Raw genomic sequence first — 19,603 nt, forward strand, 5'->3', positions numbered from 1 at the left:
GCTAATGACTGGGCCATAAAATTGTTTACCCTGTATGCCTCTACTGTAACAGCATTAATGACTAGCTGTATTCATAAATTAAATCAGCAGAACAGTAAGCATGGACAAATAATTAAAATAAGCCATGAACCCTGGCTGCTGGATATTTTTATAGCTGGCAGGTGGAATAGTGCTGTATATACTTCACTGCACACTCTTACATATGTATTTCTAGAGGGGAAAATTGCTTTTTTCCCCAGCTAAGTATCATCACACACAGGACAGGATCAAATGTTTAAACAGAACCCAGATGGGCAGGATCTCTTGTGTTTTCACTCCTTAAAAAGTGTTTTTTAATCACAGGGATGTGTTCAGTTAGACTGAATACAATCAGATTGACACTACCTCCTTTGGAAGGAAGGTGCAAACTCTGTATGAATCCACTGAATTCACTGGCAGTAAAAGAAGGTAGAATCAATGTATATTTTAGACTCGCAATGAATCCTTTTAAAACCTTACTTTGTGTAATTTCTGCCTAGACACAGTAAAATTTGCAAGTTTTCCATGTAATGCGCAGAAGCCATTGAACATTTGCTTCTTGGGCAGTGTATAAAATAATCACTTCAGGTTGCTTCAGTGCCTAGTGAGTATATGAGCATGTAAATATATAATTCTGAAAGGCTCCTTACGCTTGCCATTTTTAAATCAATTTGTATCAGCATTGTATTTTCTGGGGAGAACCCCCCCCCCCAAAAAAAAACTACCAAAAACCCAAACCCAGAACTAGTGAAAATATAGTATTGTCATTTAACATGACAGCTCTAGATTTCCGACATCAGTAAAGCATGAGAACAACTTCGACCTTCAGCTTGTTGGTATTTAGCTAAGCAGACATTAACCTTGAAGGTGTTGCCACTGCATTGCATAGTGCGTGAAAACATCCACTTGGTTTTAACAGAGAGTATCGAGTATAACACACTACTCAGATCCTTGCCCCCAGGCACACTGAAGTGCAGCAGAAAATCTGGTAATTATGGCAAAAATATGGGCAACATTTCCAGCTGCCAGTCACTCCTGGCACACACACGCACACAAAGGGTTAATGAATCTGGAAATTTAGTAGAGAACAGGAAGCTGGGAAGGATAAAATGTGGGGATGCATTGCATCCTGCTCACTTCTCCTCCTCTGTGGATGCAATTGCAGGTTCAGAGCCCCGGCGTGCAGCAGCTCAGGTACCTCCGGCTGCTCAGAAACGGACTTTTCTGAAGAAAGCCTCCTGTTAGACGCAGCAACCGGTTTCGGTACCGGGAGAGCGAATGACTCTTCCCCACCCAGACCTCAGACCGGGCTGGATCGTGCTCGAAAGAAACCGGGCACTGTTCAGGCTCTATCAACAGGTTCCTCCCCGGCTTCCGCGGGGCGCGGCCGCGCCCGTCCCCGCCACGGACCCGACCGGCACGGCGCCCGCCCCCCCCGCCGGGGCTGCCTTCCCCGCCGCCGCCGCCGCCTCCGCCCGACGGGGCTCCGCGGCTCCCAGCCCCGCGCCCCTGCCCCTTCGCCGCACCGGGTTCTGCCACCAGCTCGGCGGCAGCGGGCTGCGCCCCGGCGAGGGAACGAGCTGCCTGCCGGCCGCGCCGAGGCCACGACGGGGCCGCCCCAGCGGGAGGTGCCCTCGCCTCCCGCCGCCTGCCTGCCCCTCTCCGGGGGACCCGGGCTCTCCCCGTCGGCCCGGACGAGGGCAGGCGTTTGGCTGAGGGGCTACCGCTCCTCCCGCCGCCCGCCTGAGGGGGAGGCACTCGCCCTCCGAAGAGGCGCGGCGGCGGGAGAGCGGGTGCCCGCCCGGCGGAGTCGCCCCGGCGGCGCGCCCGGCCCCGAGGGCTTGCGGCGCAGGGCCGGGCCCCATGGCGAGGAGGAGGAGGAGGAGGAGGAGGAGGAGGAGCAGCCGCAGCTGGGATTGGGGGCGGCCGGCGCCGCCCGCCCGGCCGGGGGGAGGAGGCGGCAGGAGGAGGAGCGGCGGCGCGGGCCGCAGCGAGCTGGCTGCGGTCGGCGCTGCTGCCCCTGAAGATGGCGGCAGCGGAGGCGGCCGCTGCTCCAGGCGGCGGGAGCTGCTCGCCGGCGGGCGGCGGCTCGGTGCCCGTCCTCTTCTGCTTCTCCGTCTTCGCGCGGCCCTCCAGCGTGCCCCACGGCGCCGGCTACGAGCTGCTGATCCAGAAGTTCCTCAGCCTCTATGGGGACCAGATAGACATGCACCGCAAGTTCGTGGTGCAGCTCTTCGCCGAGGAGTGGAGCCAGTACATAGACCTGCCCAAGGGCTTCCTGGTCAGCGAGCGCTGCAAGGTGCGCCTGGTGCCGCTGCAGATACAGGTGAGACCCGACGGCGGGGCAGCGCCGGCCGTCACAGGTGTGCCTGCGTGTGGGCGGGCAGCCCCGTCCCGCCGCCGGCTGCGGCTGCCCGCCCGGCCTCCCCCGAGCCCTCCGGGGAGAAGCGGCAGCGAGCTGGGGTGGGGGGGGCGGCGGCCGGGGGAGCCCGGGGCGGGCGGGAGCCGCGGGCAGAGCCCCGCACGCCGGCGCTGACTGACTCCTGCGTGGAAACTTTTGTTTCGTTGAGGCGGGGAGGCAGGTGCGCTCCGCGCCGCACGCGTTTGGTAACCGGGCTTTGCCTTCAGCGGGCCAGAACTTACTTGGCCCGCCGGTGAATGGGAAGACAGCCCGGTGGCTGAAATAAGCAGTGTTTCCGCCCTTAAAACAGGCGGTGGGTGCTGCCCGGCCTTCACCGGAGCTAATGCTGCTAGGAGGAAACTCAAACGAGGGCTCTGCCGGAGCGCGGTCTCGTGGCTTCCCGGTGCCTAGGACTCCTGTATCCCTTCTGGCCCCCAAAAGCTCTTTCCGATTTGCAGGTTCGTAACTCGCTAGTTTTGTGGCCGTAAACCAGGAAACCAGACTGCCAGATACAGTACGTGTGTTTCATACTAAGATATCTTTATGCACGCTTGAGGTTCGTGCCAGTCATGCTGTAATAGTTGCACTCGAAGCTAAATTGCTTTTTCGTTTCTCCAGCATCATGAAGTCAACTGTAAAAAACAAAACAAAACATGTAGTTATTGTTTTAATTGAGAACATTCTTCTTAATTTATAATTAAGTTTTACTTTGTCAAGCCAACATTACTAGTAAGTTGAAAAAGTGATGTTGTAAAAACTGAAACGTTGCTCATCTTGTCTTTATGCTTCCACAAACAGTCTAATTCACACAGTTTGTAAACCCTGCTTAACCATAGTGTCTTGAACCCATAAACTCTCAAGGTGTCCTGTTCGCTTAGACTGTACATCAAGGATGCCTTTGGAGTCTTTTGTCCTTTCCTTAACCCTATGTATGGAAAGAGTGGTTAGTAAGACCAAACTAGTTTAAATAACTTATTTTGTCAGCTACTACTCATTTCATCATTCATCACTCATTGTCTTCAGTTTAAAACCTTTCTCCTTTGTGTGTTGGAAACAGAATGGATGGGTGCCCAGCCAGAGAAACAGGAAGGGACCGTCTTGCCAAGTTGCAAAAAGAGTTGGTATGGGTGTTAATACAAGCAAGGATTTTAAAAATGGAATTTGTGCAATCTGGGTGTGCAACAGTGGTGCAGGTCAGAATTTTGTTTCTTACTTGTGCGTGCAGATCACTGCTCTGCAAAGACTCTCTTGCAAACAGCTTCTGCACTGAAACTATAAATGCAGCCCCAGCATTCGTAGCAGGACGTACATCTTGGTGTAAAAGGTCAGCGTTGAGACATGGAAGGATACGTTATTTCCAGAGTGCAGATGCACTACGCAGCTTTAACTGACTGCAGGGATTCAGGGTGAACCAATATTTAATGCATTAATTGCCTAATTGATATCAGCTGCTTTCGCTGATACTGTTGCAATTCTCTGACAATAGCAACTGTTGATATGAAAAGGATGGTACTTGTGTATTATTTTAGTTGCCTCCTTGATGTGCTTCAGCAGCTGAGAATGAGCTGGAGACATCACAGTGATGTCAGTCAGCTCGCCTTAAGCCACCGGCAGGTGCTCAGAGATCACTCATCTGGGGAACATTTGGTCTGATAAGTCACAGCTGTGCTTTTTAAGACCTTTGGGATTTACTGATGGGAAGATTATACTTTATTTCCATATGTTGATTCATGCACTGCCACTATTGTGTGCCCTTTTTGTCTCCCTCCCCGATGTTTTATCTGCAGTTACACATGACATAGGTTTGTCAACTCTGCGTGTGGCATAGTCAGTTGAAATACCATTTTGAACGTGTCTTTCAAGAGGGACAACCTTTGCTCACTGATGCGATTAGACTTGCATATTTGGAAATATATATTTGGTTTAAAATAAAGAGTCACAGATACTAGCATCTGTATCCCTAGACAATAATTTCAGTATTTTTATGTGCATACTTTATAAAATATATGTATGCATTTAGTTAGAGATGGCTACCCTAGGGCGGTAGCACCCATGAGCTCTGGAACGATATCCTCCCATTTTGATTCCTGTGCGGACCTGTCACGGAAGGATGCCTTTTGTTGCAGTAGCTCAAGAAATGTCAGCACCAAATGGTGTTTGACTGTGCTGTTTCAATTTCCTGTCCCTGCAGTTGAGGGGGGCAGTAATCTCATGGAGAAATCACCATATGCTGCCCTTGGAAAGTCACTCCATGCAGCTCAATTCAAGGCTCGATCCGTACAAGGACATTTTTGTGCCTTTGTACTGTGCTCATATATGTGCATTTGTTTGGTTTAGCTGTCCTGGTGCAAAACAGCCACTTGAACTTTTACTGGCCACCCAGTGTTTGGCAGGCTGGTGGGATGCAATAAACCCTGATGCTCAGCCTGGCTGCCGCTCTTCAAATTCCTCAGCCACTGTCTTGCAGCGAGGAGGGACTTTACCCTCGGCCTCTCCCAACGGGTGAGGAGGGCATTTGCTTGCAAACTGGGGGACTGAGTACTAGCAGAAAGGAGTCATCTGCTTTTCATGGAATTTACTTTTTTTGAAAGTTTTAACAGAATAATATTTACAGTTGGGGTGGGGGAATGCAGGACCGCTTTAACCTCTTCTAACTCTAAATGCAGTTAATTAATGCTACTAAAACTGTCGTGTTTTGCTGTAACTGTTGTAGCTGCCTTTGGAGGAGAGAAGCCGTAAGGAAAAACACTTTGGAGAGATCAGAAGACAAGACAGCTATGCTCATTATAGCTGTGTAATAGAGGAGTTCAGCCAGCATTCGTATATATGCCCAAGAGAGGCTATTTCACAGTTGCTGTCATAACTTCAAGGTGACTCCTCTTCAGCAGTACTTGTGCCCTGCATTTACAAACTTGTAACCTTAAGATGCTGGAGCTAAAAGGGTAAAATTATTATTGAAATCATTGCAGAAAGCACCTCTACTTCAGGGGTTCTTTTTAAAAGACATGTTGATGTCTCAGGTGTATCTTTCTTGCAGAATGTTACTTAATTGTTGCTGAAAGATAAGGTAAATAAAACAGAACTATTTATACACAGATTTTCACTCTTTTTACACATGTCTAATATTGCTACATTCAGATGCTTTGGAAATAGAAGTAACATTAACTCAGGAGCCTAAGTCTGTTTTCTGAAGACCAGGAAAAGGCAAAGCATAAATTGCACGATTTGAGTCAAGTGAGGGGAGTTGTTTCCTTTTTTTTTTTTTTTTTAAACATGCAATTATAAATTTGGATACATTAGTGCTACAATTAAATACAGTGTTTCTAAAGAAATTTTTTTTTTTAAAAGCAGCACTTTAAAGAAGGGAAAAAACTGACTGAAAATACTGAAAGAGAGGTTTCTTCAAATCCAGAATCCTTGTTTCTGTATCTGTACTCTGCAGCAAGCATTTTGATAATTTTGGATTTTGATAAAGAATTTTGTACTGTTGTAATTATATGAACATCATGTGTTTAGCTAAGTCTGTCCTTTTAAAATGCTGAATTGCATATAAAGGCAGCACTTCGGCTTAGCATAAAATAAATATTTATGTTCCTAAGCTGAAACACTTGTAACCTATTTTTCCCTTGAAATACATTAAACTGAATTTCTTCTTTTTCCCCCCCCCCCTTTAAAAGGTAAGCAGCAGAGTAAAACTGAATCTGACAGATTTACTTTTAGAAGTAAAGGAGAAGAAAATATGATAGCTTCTTTTCATTGTTGTATTTTCATGGCATCCTTGAAATACCAACGCTGTGAGGTCCTCTGCTCTGCCCTTTTAGTGGGTAACCTTGGCAAGAGATTTATGAGGTGACTAGTGATGTCACGTAGGATTATTTCTCTCCTTCCATTTTCTTGTTGATTACAAATAGCGGGGGAAAATTGCATTTTGTGTGTGCAATGGTTTCCTGAAGTTTGAACAGGGAAAGTACAGATGAAGACCCAGGATATGTGAATATTTTTGTAAAGCTGATACTGTAATTACAACATTTCATCACAGTCACATTTTGTGTGATTAATAATAATCAGCAGAGATGAAATAGATGTGAAAAAACACTTGTCCTTTCCCACCTAGGCCTTCTCTAGAGTAGGATTTGAAGCTGATGTAACTCGTGAGAGCATACCTTTAAATCATGGTCTGGACAAGGTCCTAGAGATGACTTCTCTCGCTGGGTGAAAGAGCTGCATCGAGTTACATGTCCATCTGACATACCTATTCTGGTTGTGCTGTGGATAACTTCCAGCTGGAGGGAAGAAAGTCCTGGTGGCTAATGGAGGGTAATGGAGAAGCTTATACAGCGTACGTGGGATCTTCAGGTGATTTAGGGAGTTGTTGTTTTTTTTTCCTTTTAAATTTAGGTTGTTTAATGATACCGTGGCTGAGTAGATGTTATATTTGGGGTTGATTCGGACAGCTGCCATGCGCCTGCAGAGGCCCAGCCTACCTCTCCTTGGAGTGAAAGCAAAGAGGTGCCAGCCTAGGGTTTGGCATTCGTTCGGGTGTACGCTTGCCCCCACCCCAGCTCGCTGGTAGGGTGCGACGCTGGAACGGTGTGGGTGGTCCTGGTGTTCACTGCTGGGGGATGCATGAAGTGGAGGTGTCCCATATTTCTGATGCAGTGTGGCCGTGGAGGACCGAGGACGGCTTTGAGAGCAAGTGAGTGGTAGGACTTGCGTGGCACACTGAAGAAACAGTAAATGGAAACTTTCCTTTATATGTAGCAGATACTTCTGTGAATTTATTTATGGACTGCATTTGCTACTATTTATGAAACTTAATTTCAAACTACTTTCTGCTGCGCTCTTTCCCACATCTGCTATTCCAAGTAACACCAACGAGTGTTGATATTTTGATCTTGCCATCTATTTCTTCTGGTTTCTTCTTGTTCTGCCAGGTGTTGCATGGTTCGATTTAGACTGCAAGTTAATCAGAAATAAATAGGAAAATCAATATAGGAATTATTTGTGTTAGATTTTGCAAAAGCTTCTATTTAGCAAATACATAGTTGACCCAACTTTACTTTAGAGTGCTGCTGGTAGGAAACTGAAGGCATAAATTAAATCATATTAAACCAACTTGATAATAGAGGAAAGCAGGCAAAAAGCTTTTGCTCCAGCTCCCTGTGATGTTTGACATAAACACATGGGATTATGGGTTCGGTGGAAGTCTGTAATGAGGATGCTCCCTGGCTGGAAAGGCAGTCAGTTTTCTTCTGTGCTTCACTGTCAAATCAGAATAATATTGAATTGGGGTCTAGAAGATCTATTCCAAATCCACTGCTTGTAAATATTCTGTCATTCATGTCATTGCTGAAGCTTAAGGCAAATACTGTATTTGGGAGGAGCTGCAAGCATCAGAGAAAGCAGAATTCAGGCTTTTCATTACAAGTTGGAGAAACAAGGTGAAATAAGATGCAGTTAAAAATGGGTACAATAAAGGTAGAAATAATTCCTACACTAAGGTAGAAATAATCAACTATGCAAATAAAACATGAAGGAGAGTTCAAGGGATGATTTTTGAGGCTAAAATGCACCTCAGGAGTCTAAGTATCATCTATTATGAAAAGAACAAATAGCATACTGGAAAGTACAAATTGAATAGAGCCTGCAAGGGCTGTGAGTTGACCAATCTTCTCTGGGGCTCTGCTACTGCTGAGAAGTATTACAGGCTGAGAAATACTACTGTTATAGTAGTATTGGGTGCCTCACTGTAGACTGCAATTTGAAAAGCACCCCAGGGAGGACAATGAAAATTATTTGAGTTGTAGGAGGAAAGACTGAAAGTATTAGATATGTTTTAGAATAAGGGAGGGATAGGACTAAAGGGAGACTGGATCTGAGTCTTGAGGTATGGTAATAGATGTTTGTGCATGGTTATGCACGTGAAGGAGGATGGTAATGCTCTTGCATTTCAGATCCAGCATGGACAGAACTGGAAATAACGCTCTTAAATGGCAACAAAGGAGCTGTGGGTAAGGAGACACTGCAAGGTAAAGATAAGAGCTGTGGGATGGATTGTATAGGAGCTCTGTAAATTGTGTATTGCTGATGGGTCAGACCAGGTAGGTATCTGTGAAGAATATTTGTGTTTGGTTGATGCTTCTGTAGAGGCAGACTATGCAACTTCTTGAAGGCCTTCCTAGTCTATTCATACTTGTTCCTCTAAGGATGGTAGTGCCATCCACTGCCTTGGCATAGGAAGGTCTAGGATAGGAAGGATAGTCTAAGGCAGTAGACTAACTCCATGTTGATCACTCTATGATCCATGATGGTTTGCAGTAGTTCAAAGTGATCTTAAAAAAATTAGAGTGGTGGAATGATTTATAGAAGAAAATAATGGTCTTTGCTTGTCCTGTAAATGCCAAGACAAAATGACACGTTTTCTGAGTAGGAGGCACACTTACAAATATTGTCTATTCCAATTACTCTATTTTTGCCGCTGAGCCGTGGGAAAGTTAAATGTCACGATTGACTGCTCTGATGGTAGTGCCAAAGTTAGAATGGGTCATGGTAGGTCCTCACTGTGATGTTCAATTGTACGTTAGTACTTCTCACCAACTGGTTTCTGCATTGTTCAAGCGCGTAGATGGATGGTGTTCAAGAACAAGGCAGTTATTCAATATTTAATTTTATTTTCAAGCATTCTTGGTCCCAGGCCTCATTTATTACATGGTGTAGAATTGTAGAACTGTCGTTCGGGAGAGATATCTAGGGGCTGCCTTCCCTAACTCCTACGCAAAGCCAATTCTTGATCAAATCAGCTGTCACTTTGCTGAATGCTGAAAATCTCCAAGGATGGAGATCCCACTACCCATGGTAACCTCTTTCAGTGCAGCTGTACCTTCCTAGTGAAAAAGATTTCCCTGATGCCTGTTGTGATGCTCTTCTGTCTTCCTGTGGCATCAGTGGGTCCAGTGTTAGAGCATCTGCTTTATGGTCATTACTGCATTTGCCTTCGTAACTGCTTGTATTAATAGTATTGCCATTTTGCCGGCAAGGACTGAAGGAACTGAGGTTATGAACTTTTGCTGTTTTGGCAGTAGCGGTGTACTGAATCTGAGAGGTGTGGGAATTTAACGTTTACAATTATAATGCACAAGTAATTTTTACAACAATTTGAACAGGCCATTCTGTATGGTTGAGCATGGCCATTACTGTAGTTTTTTAGCTTTGGGAATTGAGATCAAACATGTTTTACTCAGGAGATGTGGTGAATCAATGAAAGATTTGGGACTTATATTTAAGGATTCCCAATTCCCAGACTCAGCTGCACTTATGATTTCTCTACCTCCTCCTTTCAAGTGGCACAGAGAGACAGGGAATGGGGGTTGCGGTCAGTTCATAAGACTTCGTGTCTGCCAGTCCTTCCTCCTCACACTCTTCCCCTGCTCCAGTGTGGGGTCCATCCCATGGGAGATAGTCCTTCATGAACTTCTCCAATGTGGGTCCTTCCCACAGGCTGTAGTCCTTCACAAATTGCTTCAGCATGGGTCCTTTCCATAGGGTGCAGTCCTTCAGGAGCACATTGCTCCAGCGTGGGTCCCCCACAGGTCCACAGGTCCTGCCAGGAGTGTGCTCCAGCGCGGGCTTCCCACAGGGGTCACGGCCTCCTTCGGGCACCCACCTGCTCTGGCATGGGGTCCTCCCTGGGCTGCAGGTGAACATCTGCTCCACCATGGACCTCCATGGGCTGCAGGGGGACAGCCTGCCTCACCATGGTCTTCACCACGGGCTGCAGGGGAATCTCTGCTCCGGCGCCTGGAGCATCTCCTCCCCCTCCTTCTTCACTGACCTCACTGTCTGCAGGGCTGTTTGTCTTACATGTTCTCACTCCTCTCTCCCAGCTGCTGTGTCACAGTGGGCTTTTTTTACCCTTTCTTAAATATATTATCACAGAGATGCCACCAGCGTCACTGATGGGCTCAGCTTTAGTCAGCAGCGGATCCGTCTTGGAGCTGGCTGAACTGGCTCTGTCCAACATAGGGCAGCTTCTGACAACTTCTCACAAAAGCTACCCCTGCAGCCTCCTCCCGCTACCAAAACCTTGCCACATAAACCCAATATATCCCTGCTCTTCCAAAATATACTATTTTACAGATTTTGTAATTTTGTTTTGGTTTAAAACATCACAACCTCAGTTTGCAGGAAATGAAGTGTATACAATTAATGGGTACTTTGCAGAAGCAGTTTATTCAATTTGATTTATCAATCTGCTGAAAAGCTCCTGAATGGATGTAGTTCCTCTTGAGTTGCCTTACAACTATATGATAGTATGTAGCTGCTTTCTTTCCCTGTAGCCTCCAGCTGAAGCCTTATCCTTTGCTTCTGCAGATAGTACAAGTAATTTCATCAAATACAAAGCACTCTTTCAAAGCATGAGAAAATTCAATATTTGATTTCTTTTTTCTTACCCCCCACTTCTACCCCACTTCGTAGCCTGTATGAGGGAAACTCTGGGAGATTATTTTTGTCATTAAAATGTATTCAGTTCAGTTTCTGATCATAATACTGAGAAGCTTCTATGCTTTCGTTCTAGCCTTTGGACTTTCAGCAGACTTGTGCTAAAAGATGTCATAGATAAAACAAAGTGACTACAGAATGAAACTTGAAAATATGTGTACGCAGAGTATTGAAAGCAAGTGGAAGTCTGACTTTTTTTTTAACTTTAATTTATCCTGATTTTATGGCAGTTCCAAGAGTTGTGGATTTAAAAGTGAATTTGAGGAATGTAATTTTCCTGTTGGTACTTTTTTTTTTTTTTTTTTTTTTTTACAGTACTTCAGGGAGTGTGCTTCTCTGCCCCACTTTAGGGTTCAGAAGTTTCCATGTACGTTTACACTAACTTGTGTCTCTCACCTAATAAAATCTTGATTACCTATTGATGACTGTACTATAGTGCTTGGTCTCAGCTGTTCATTTGAATTTAGAAACATACCAAATCAGGCTTAAAAAACCTTTCTCCTATTTTGACTTAAAGTAACAAGTCTTTTACCTGGCAGAGGTGTTGCAGGCTTTTTCTCATTCTGCTGCTTTTCTGAAAGGGTCTTCACTGCCATGGAAAACATTATCTTTATTTTGTTTTTCAGATGACTACTTTGGGCAACCTGACACCCTCAAGCACTGTGTTTTTCTGTTGTGATATGCAAGAGCGATTCCGGCCTGCCATCAAGTACTTTGGTGATATCATCAGCGTAGGCCAACGGCTGGTATGGTTTTTTGCTTTTTTTCTTGTAGTGGGTTTTGATCACACACGTAAGTTATTATTTTACACACAGCCAGTTTACTGGTTATTCAATTTCACATAATAATGTCTTTGCCATTATCGTTCTTTAATAATTTCTTGTACGCTTTCCTTCCTGCCCCCTTGCAGCTCCAAGGCGCACGGCTCCTAGGAATTCCAGTTATTGTAACTGAACAGTATCCCAAAGGTCTTGGCAGCACTGTGCAAGAAATTGATTTAACAGGAGCTAAACTTGTGCTTCCCAAAACAAAATTTTCAATGGTGTTGCCAGAAGTTGAAGCAGCATTAGCAGAGATCCCTGGAGTGCGCAGCGTTGTCCTGTTTGGAGTAGAAGTACGTGCCTTGCCATTCTTGTACTGTTTTATGGTAATGTCAGTTGGCCCACAATAGTATTAAGCATTGCTTTCTGTAATTAAAAAGAGTCAATTTATATTGCTTAGTGCTCAGATATCCTCTACAGATTAAATTATTCTTGTGTTATTTGTCTTTGATATTATCTCATAATAAAATCTGAAATGAGATATTTGTAAACTACAGGCTCTTATCTCAAACTTGGTTGGCATTTAAAACCCACATTGAGTTCCCTAGTAATGTCAGGGGTAGAAAAATACGTGTTTGAACCCTAATAAATTATGTACTCTACTTTGGCATTGTGCTACTCATGTTTTATAGCAATGGTTTGTTGGTGGGTTTTTTGCCTGTGATTTCTCCCCTGTAGACTCATGTCTGCATCCAGCAAACAGCACTGGAATTAATTGGCAGAGGTCTGGAAGTCCACATAGTAGCTGATGCCACCTCATCAAGAAGTATGATGGACAGAATGTTTGCTCTTGAGGTAAGTTTCTTAGTCGAGGCTTTCTCCACCTTGGGTATGTATGTTAATTTCCCTACTTATTGTAAGCTAACAAGGAATTTCTAAACACAGTAAGTAGTGGACAAATGTAGACTTGAGAAGAGGTGAATGTTCTGATTCTCAGAATAGCTTCCAGGGTGGAGAAGGATTACTGCCTTATTTTTTCTCCCTAACTTATGATTTAATATGTGGAACCCAGTTTGGGACACTTGGATTTTAAAAGTGATTGTTTCATGCAATCTAGGTTACTCTGTATAACCATTAGCATTTTAGGATACTTTCTTATGGAGTGTTATCTGTATAGCAGAGTAGAAGTGCTATAGAGCTTTTGATTTTGTTGTTCCAAACAGTATTTGTTCTGCTGTTGAAATTCCTTGAAATGCAATGGAATATAATAAGTGATCCTGTTCAAAGCTTCTTCTTGTATGTCTGTCTGTCCCTCTGCTCTTCCTCATCAGTGCAAATTAAAGCTTAATCTCAAGACTCTGTGATTATAGTAAAGACTTCCTCCTGGCCCCCCCTTTATAGGAGCTTAGTCTAACTAAATGTTGAGAAAGTGGAGATAAATGTAACAAAAAGATATAAAAGCACATACAACTATGTGGTAGCAAATTCATGCAAACGATTTTTTGATAGTGTACTCTAACTTGCCTAGAGGCATCACTGTTAGAAATCAAAAACCGATATATACGTTAAGTATTTCAATTTTTCCCTCAGGCCCTAACAACTATTTTGAAATTGAAACTAGTAATAACTACAGCATTTTATACTTCTTTCATAGATTTCAAGAAGACTTTTAATTTCTTCTGTTTCTCATGAATAAGAGAATTAAAGGCTAAAGGGAAATCACCAGCATATAGCGTTTGATGAGACCCATGACTTTGATTAAATGGAAGCTTAATGTCATCTGTCATGTAAAGCATAGTGACGCACACAGAGTGCAGGAATGCCTGGAATCATGACTTCCCAAGTCAATGTGGTGCAGCAGCAGTAGTAGAGAAAACAAATATAAAAAAACTGAAATCTCTTTGCATTATTGTGTATGTCTTTGTACATTTGATTATCACTTATGCTGTGTCTGCAAGTGTAGAAGTTGGTGCAGTGTTAACAGATGTTAAAGCAGTGACTAGCTAGCTTTGATTTTCTTTCTAGTCAAAAAGGTATCGATCATCTTAAAAGCGTGGTTGGTTGCAAAAGCTGTAATCCAGGCAAATTGGTCAGGTTAAGGTAACTTTTTAGTATGTTTTTGCAATGTTTTCTCACCAAGCACAAAGAAAATGTTTTGCGGTGGTCCCTTAAGTAGTCATCATTAAAATATGATTTTGGGAATGTTTGCTGGCTTGCTGTGATGACCCAGCCAGTTATATGGCCGTAACTCCTCCTCATCCTCCTCTGTGGCTGCACATGCCAACATTGTCTCCTTTTTGTGCCATAGAACCTCTTTTAAAAATGCTGCTGAGGGCTGTGGGCATGCTTGGGAGCAGACTAGGAGAAAGGGACACATGTACTGGGCATGTCAGTAATCCTGGTTGACCGTGGTGATATGTTTCTTAGGGAAGTTGGTAAAATACCAAAGCATTTGGGTAATCCTGCTTTAGTCTCACCGTACAGCTGACAGTTCTAGTTATGCTCTTTTAATTAGTGAGTCTTAGTGGCATTGTCTCTTGTGCAAACTTGCTCCATACCTGGTGAACTGAGGTGAGGTTCATTGATCTGTGTTCCCTGGATCCTTCTCCTTACCTTTCTGGAAATATGGGTTTAACATTTACCTTTTCCCAGTAATAGCCCTCCTCTCTTCACAGTGACCTTTCAAGGATGATAAAGAGTGACCTTGTAGTGAAAACAACCCTCAGCAACCTCAAATAAATCCCATCTGGTCCCACCCACCCCTTCAGTTCTCCACATTTCCCTTCTCATAGCATGTATTTTGATGGTGCTGGTGACAAACATGCAAATATCTGAACAGGTGTACTAGGAAGTGTGGTTTGAATGAATTGATAGCCAGAGCTTTCAGGTCTGCCTGGATGAGCCTAAAGAGTTACTGCGTCTGCTTCTGTTGTGTGCTTAAAAATGACAGCAGGCAAAAACTTCCAATCAAAAAAAAACAGAAACCAAAAAACCTCAAAATTTCCATTCATGAAATAATTCAACCCAACTGGCCAAGGTTGTGGCTGTTCTTAGTATCTGCCCTATCTGATGAAGGTGCCTTGTGTCACTGCTTGGTCTCAGATTGAGCCAGCTTAGTCTGTTCCTGCTGGATTTCTTTTCTGTTCTACTTGTTTCTGCAGTGTGGATGCAACACATGCTTGCTGCTTTCCTTTGTTTGAAAGACTATGTTCTGAGAAAACTTTTTCTTTCCTTGAAAATAACCCAGTATGCTTAGCATGTGCATCAATTCATTCCTACTTATATCAAAACTATATAAATTATACTTAGTCCTAGAAGTAAGCCAATGCCAGCCTCTTTGACATGTTATGGTATGTTTCACTTCTGAAAAGAAGACATTCTCTTTTTTCAATCAACATTTCTTGGAAGGCAAGGTTCTTTAACAGTCTGTTTTTTCTCTTATCCATACTAGTTAAAAGCAAAAACTTTTTGTTCCTGGAGAAGTACATCTTGAAAACATAGCTATAATATTTCATTGTGATTTACCTATTTTTCTCTTTTGTATGTGTATGTGGTTTAAACAAATGTGTTATTGTACAGAATAGGAGAGCTGGGGAAGCTATCTGCTTTGTTTCAACTTAAGAATATCGCAAGGCTTGCTGCCATTATTGCAAGGAGGAAGCATTGACTTGAGTAAATCTAGCCTAGTTCGTTTCTCATTATATAGACTGTAGTTACATATACTTTACTGGTCCCCTAAAATTAATAACTTTCCCCCCTCAATTGCTTTGTAATGGAACAACTAAACAGCAGTGATCTATGTCTGCCCTAGAAAGTTTGGAGAGTCTCTTTCCCTTAGTAATTATAATTGAAACCTGTCTGAAGGTGAACGTATCTGTATTTTCTGCCTCTTGCCCTCCCTTGGCTCATTCAGGACCCTATTAGATTTGGTGGAGCATGCAGCTGAGGAGAGGATAATGGAGGGAAAGCTGGATCGATGAAGAGTTTTACTGCCGAAACATCTGTACAATTGCTGGGAAGTTGATGGGGGTCAGGGGATGGTTCAGCCTTTACTTAAAGATAACTTTGCTATGTAGCAACAACCACAGTCTTAAAAGTCAAAAAAATTTTGTGATAACTCCTGTGGTTTGGGCTACATGTGCATTGCTTTGTTTAGTTGCACACTTACAAGATCTAGCAGACCTCTTTCAGTTTTGCTTTCTATGCAGTGATGCTTTTTATTCTGTAGCCTGTGAGAACTAACTCAGGAGTTACTGAGGCTGTTGGTTAAAAGAAGCCGCTGTTGTGCTAGTATGATTTATAAGGTCTGTAGAGAAGCTTTTTGTTCTGTCTCCTGAGATTATTAGTACTAGCATGCTGTGTAGTCCAAAGACCAAAGTACTAGTACACAACAAGCCCTGAAAGAGAAATTGTTACAATTAAGTTTCTTGCTTAACACCTTCAGCTTGGACCTCGCTATTTTCTTTTTTCCCGAGGCCTTTCAAATCTGCATAAGAGTGAAGAAAGCTATCCTTGGGACCATGCAAGGGGAAAGGTTTATTAATATAAGAGGGCGTGGGTCTTCTGCATATTAAATCTGACATGGGGGAAGAATCCAGTCCGAGCAGGAAGCCTTAATTGCAATCCAGGGCAGCCTTTTTCCTCAGGAAAATCTAAAAACAGTCACTTTCCATTCTAGCTTTATAAATGGCACTACTAAGAAATGTTGGAATGGAATTGGCAATACTTTTGTTAATAGATGTTTTTAAAAATACCATTAGTCGTTTTTACAAAATGTATACTCATTCACATTTGCAAGTATCTCATGTTATTCTCTCTCTGCTCTTTTCTCTTTCAGCGTCTTGCTCGTACTGGAATTATAGTTACTACTAGTGAAGCTATATTGCTGCAGCTGGTAGCTGACAAAGAACATCCAAAATTCAAAGAAATCCAAAATCTCATTAAGGCGAGTGCACCTGAGTCAGGGCTCCTTTCCAAAGTTTAAAGAGGATGTGGAGGAAGCGGATGTCATTGTCATCTTCAAGGAGGAAGAAAAGCTGTAAGCGCACATGTACACCTTCTTTCACTCAAAGTTTGGTAGAAGTGTAAAATTAAAAATTGACGTACTCATGCTTGCCTTAGCAAAATTGTCTGGTTACACATCTGGATGCCAGTATGTTCTGTTTAGTTACATCTGTCAGAGGCTTTGGGTACCGTAGGACCCTTTTGTTATCAAATATCTTTATTTATTTGCAAAACAAAAATTAACAGAGGTGCCCGCTAGCCTATACTATACACTGATTGTAACAGCTCTGAAAAGTGCATATTTCTGTGACACCTCTTGATTGTGCACTTTGTAAAAGCATTCTGTGATACTCTGTTTTACTTTTGTATTAATAGAAGACAATTACATATTGGATAAATGTGATGTGATACGCTTTAATGTTCTATGTAAATGAAGTATTTTAATAGGGCATAAGTTAAAACCAAGTAAGATATAGGGACTACATGTGTGCTTTTGTTCTCTAGGTTAAAATTTAAGTGCTTTGCTTCATAGACAAGACACATAGATCAAGCAGCAGCTCTCTAGGTAGCTGAAACCTGCATCACAACTTTCAATTATTCCAAAATTGACTGCCCAACCCTGTACTTCACTTAAGTGTACGCAAACAGAAAACTGTCATTCAATGAGTTCTTTATAAACAACTGGTGTGAAGTCCTTCAGAACTAGCAGAAGATTACCAAAACTTCAAATAATTTGGCAATGCTAAGGATGTTAAAGAACAAAAGCTTTTCAGCTTCGAGTGCTGAATCTACTACTATATTTAGATTTATTTGGATTTTTGTTTTGTTTTGGGGGTTTTTTTTACCCTATTTTAGTTAGATTGAATAATTCCATCTGATTTACTCATTTGGCCAAGCAAGCTCTGAAAGAAACCTCAGCTTCTCTAGGTTTTTGCGCTTTTTTTCTGGGATGCAGTTGGGTGGAGTTTGAATGGAATCTGGCCTAAAAGCATTCTTCAGAAAAATAGCATCTTTAACTTAATGATATATATTTTTTCTATCTAGAACCAATCTTCTAACACATGACTGTTTATAAAGGCACTTCCTTCACGTTCCAGTGGTTTAAACAATGTTGTATAAAGTTTACAGTGTGTCTGAGACATTTATTTTTTTAAAAGAGTACTAGAAGATGTCATACTGAACACTGATCTTTTTGGTAGATAACCTATTAGAGTACATGTATTGTTTTAAATTGCTTACTTTCCCCACAAGATGGCTCTAAAAAAATTGTTTCAGAGAGTTGTAACCTTTATATGTTCAAAATGAATAAAATGTTAACATTCGCTGTCTCTCTTATGCTTGTGATATATATTGAAGAGCAAATCCTGAAAGCTGTGTTTGCTATGGACGTTATTCTGGTTTGTGCAGCTGTGGAATTTCTATAGATGTCATGGGAATTTCATGTAAAGATCAAGGGTGGATAATGTCTAATAATTCTTGTCTTCTGCATCTAGTTACAGTGTTATTTAGTGCTCCAAAATATGAGGAATGAATTTTATGCTTCAAGTTGGAGGCAGGAAGGCGAGTTGAGTTGAAGAACTGTTGTCCTATGTCACTGACCTGACCTACTTTTTACCTTCTTTTCTGGTATATTAATCATGTTGCCTAGCAGTATAAAGTCCACTTATATAAATCAACAGCTGTGCACAAAAATGCTATAAATTTCTCATGAAATAATGGTTTTATTGCTTTCTTACCTTTTTGTGTTGATGGTACCTAGAGTTAGTAATTGAAGAAAAAATGATAGGGGGTTTTTTTTGGTTTTTTTACACGTGTTTATTTTTGGAACAATATCAACTTCCTCAATAACAAATACATGGGGTTTTAAGAGATAATTGTATTTGTTACTAAAAATTTACCATTTTTATACAAACATAAGTTGGAGGACATATGTCACAAGTTCCTTTGCACACAGTCCTTTCCTAACTAAGGTTTTTACCACAAAGGGAATCATTGGCTAGCAAGATGGCACTCGGGAAGAATCTATAATATGCATTGATATTCTCTGTGGTGATTTTACTTTTTTTTTTTTTGGTATTTGCATAGTCTTCCGTGGCAAACTAGATCTTTGTCGAGGTCCTTCATTTGTGTTTTTTTCCATAAGCTCAAAAAATAATGCAGAAATACCCAGTGTTATGCTATAAAACTGAGGTCTTAGACATGAATTTAGGGGCAGAATGATTGAAGTCTTTCTCCCTCATTAGATGGGTGCATTAATCAGCATCACGTGAATCATTCAGATGAGATTCTAAGAGTGTTTATTTAAAAAGAATAGAAAAAGTATTGCCATATATGGCAACTTAGTAAAGTAAGTTTATTTACAGGAGAGAATTTCCTTTGCTTCTTCATGCTCTAACTCATCTGTGTTTTCTGTTCTCTGGCAAGTGGGTGTTCGCATGCAGTAGAACAGCAGAACTGAGCCGTATAAGAAGAGGTCTGCAGGCTGTTGCATTATCTCGTGTAAGTACTGTTTTGCCCTGCAAGGATATGACATAAATTAATGAAACAACATGGAGGAGAATTGCTTAGCGGTATACTCAGGTGATTGTGAAAAAGCCTAATTCATCACTAAGTGCCAGGCTGTCCTTTAATTGAAGGCTTCACCACAGTTGTGGCTAAGCAACATGATTGCCACCTGCTGTAGGTGGCTTCAGTGTAATTTCTTTTTCCTTGGGGAAGCAGACAGACAGTCCTTGATAAAGAAGGTTGGTTTATTTTTCTCTGTAGGTGTTCAGCTTCTGTGCAAAGTTGCTGATGTGTTGTTAGCCTCACTGGAGTAGCTGGTGTAAAAATTCTGTGCTAAATATGCTAAACCCTTATGAAGATGAGTGCTTTTTTTCTTATTGGGACAGTTTAAGTTTTGAGTTTAAAATATGATTCT

General features: G+C 42.3%; 1 protein-coding gene across 1 annotated transcript; it reads left to right on the forward strand.

Annotated features, from left to right (window-relative positions):
* Positions 1-1,908: 1,908 nt before the first annotated feature.
* ISOC1 (isochorismatase domain containing 1) lies at positions 1,909-18,004 on the forward strand. The gene is made up of 5 exons (XM_052778140.1): positions 1,909-2,344; positions 11,545-11,664; positions 11,829-12,032; positions 12,418-12,534; positions 16,517-18,004. Exons 1-5 carry the CDS (start codon positions 2,045-2,047, stop codon positions 16,661-16,663), a joined length of 888 nt encoding a protein of 295 aa, XP_052634100.1. The 5' UTR covers positions 1,909-2,044; the 3' UTR covers positions 16,664-18,004.
* Positions 18,005-19,603: the final 1,599 nt, after the last annotated feature.

This window comes from Harpia harpyja, chromosome Z (genome assembly GCF_026419915.1).
Source record: "Harpia harpyja isolate bHarHar1 chromosome Z, bHarHar1 primary haplotype, whole genome shotgun sequence".
Lineage (NCBI taxonomy): Eukaryota > Metazoa > Chordata > Aves > Accipitriformes > Accipitridae > Harpia > Harpia harpyja.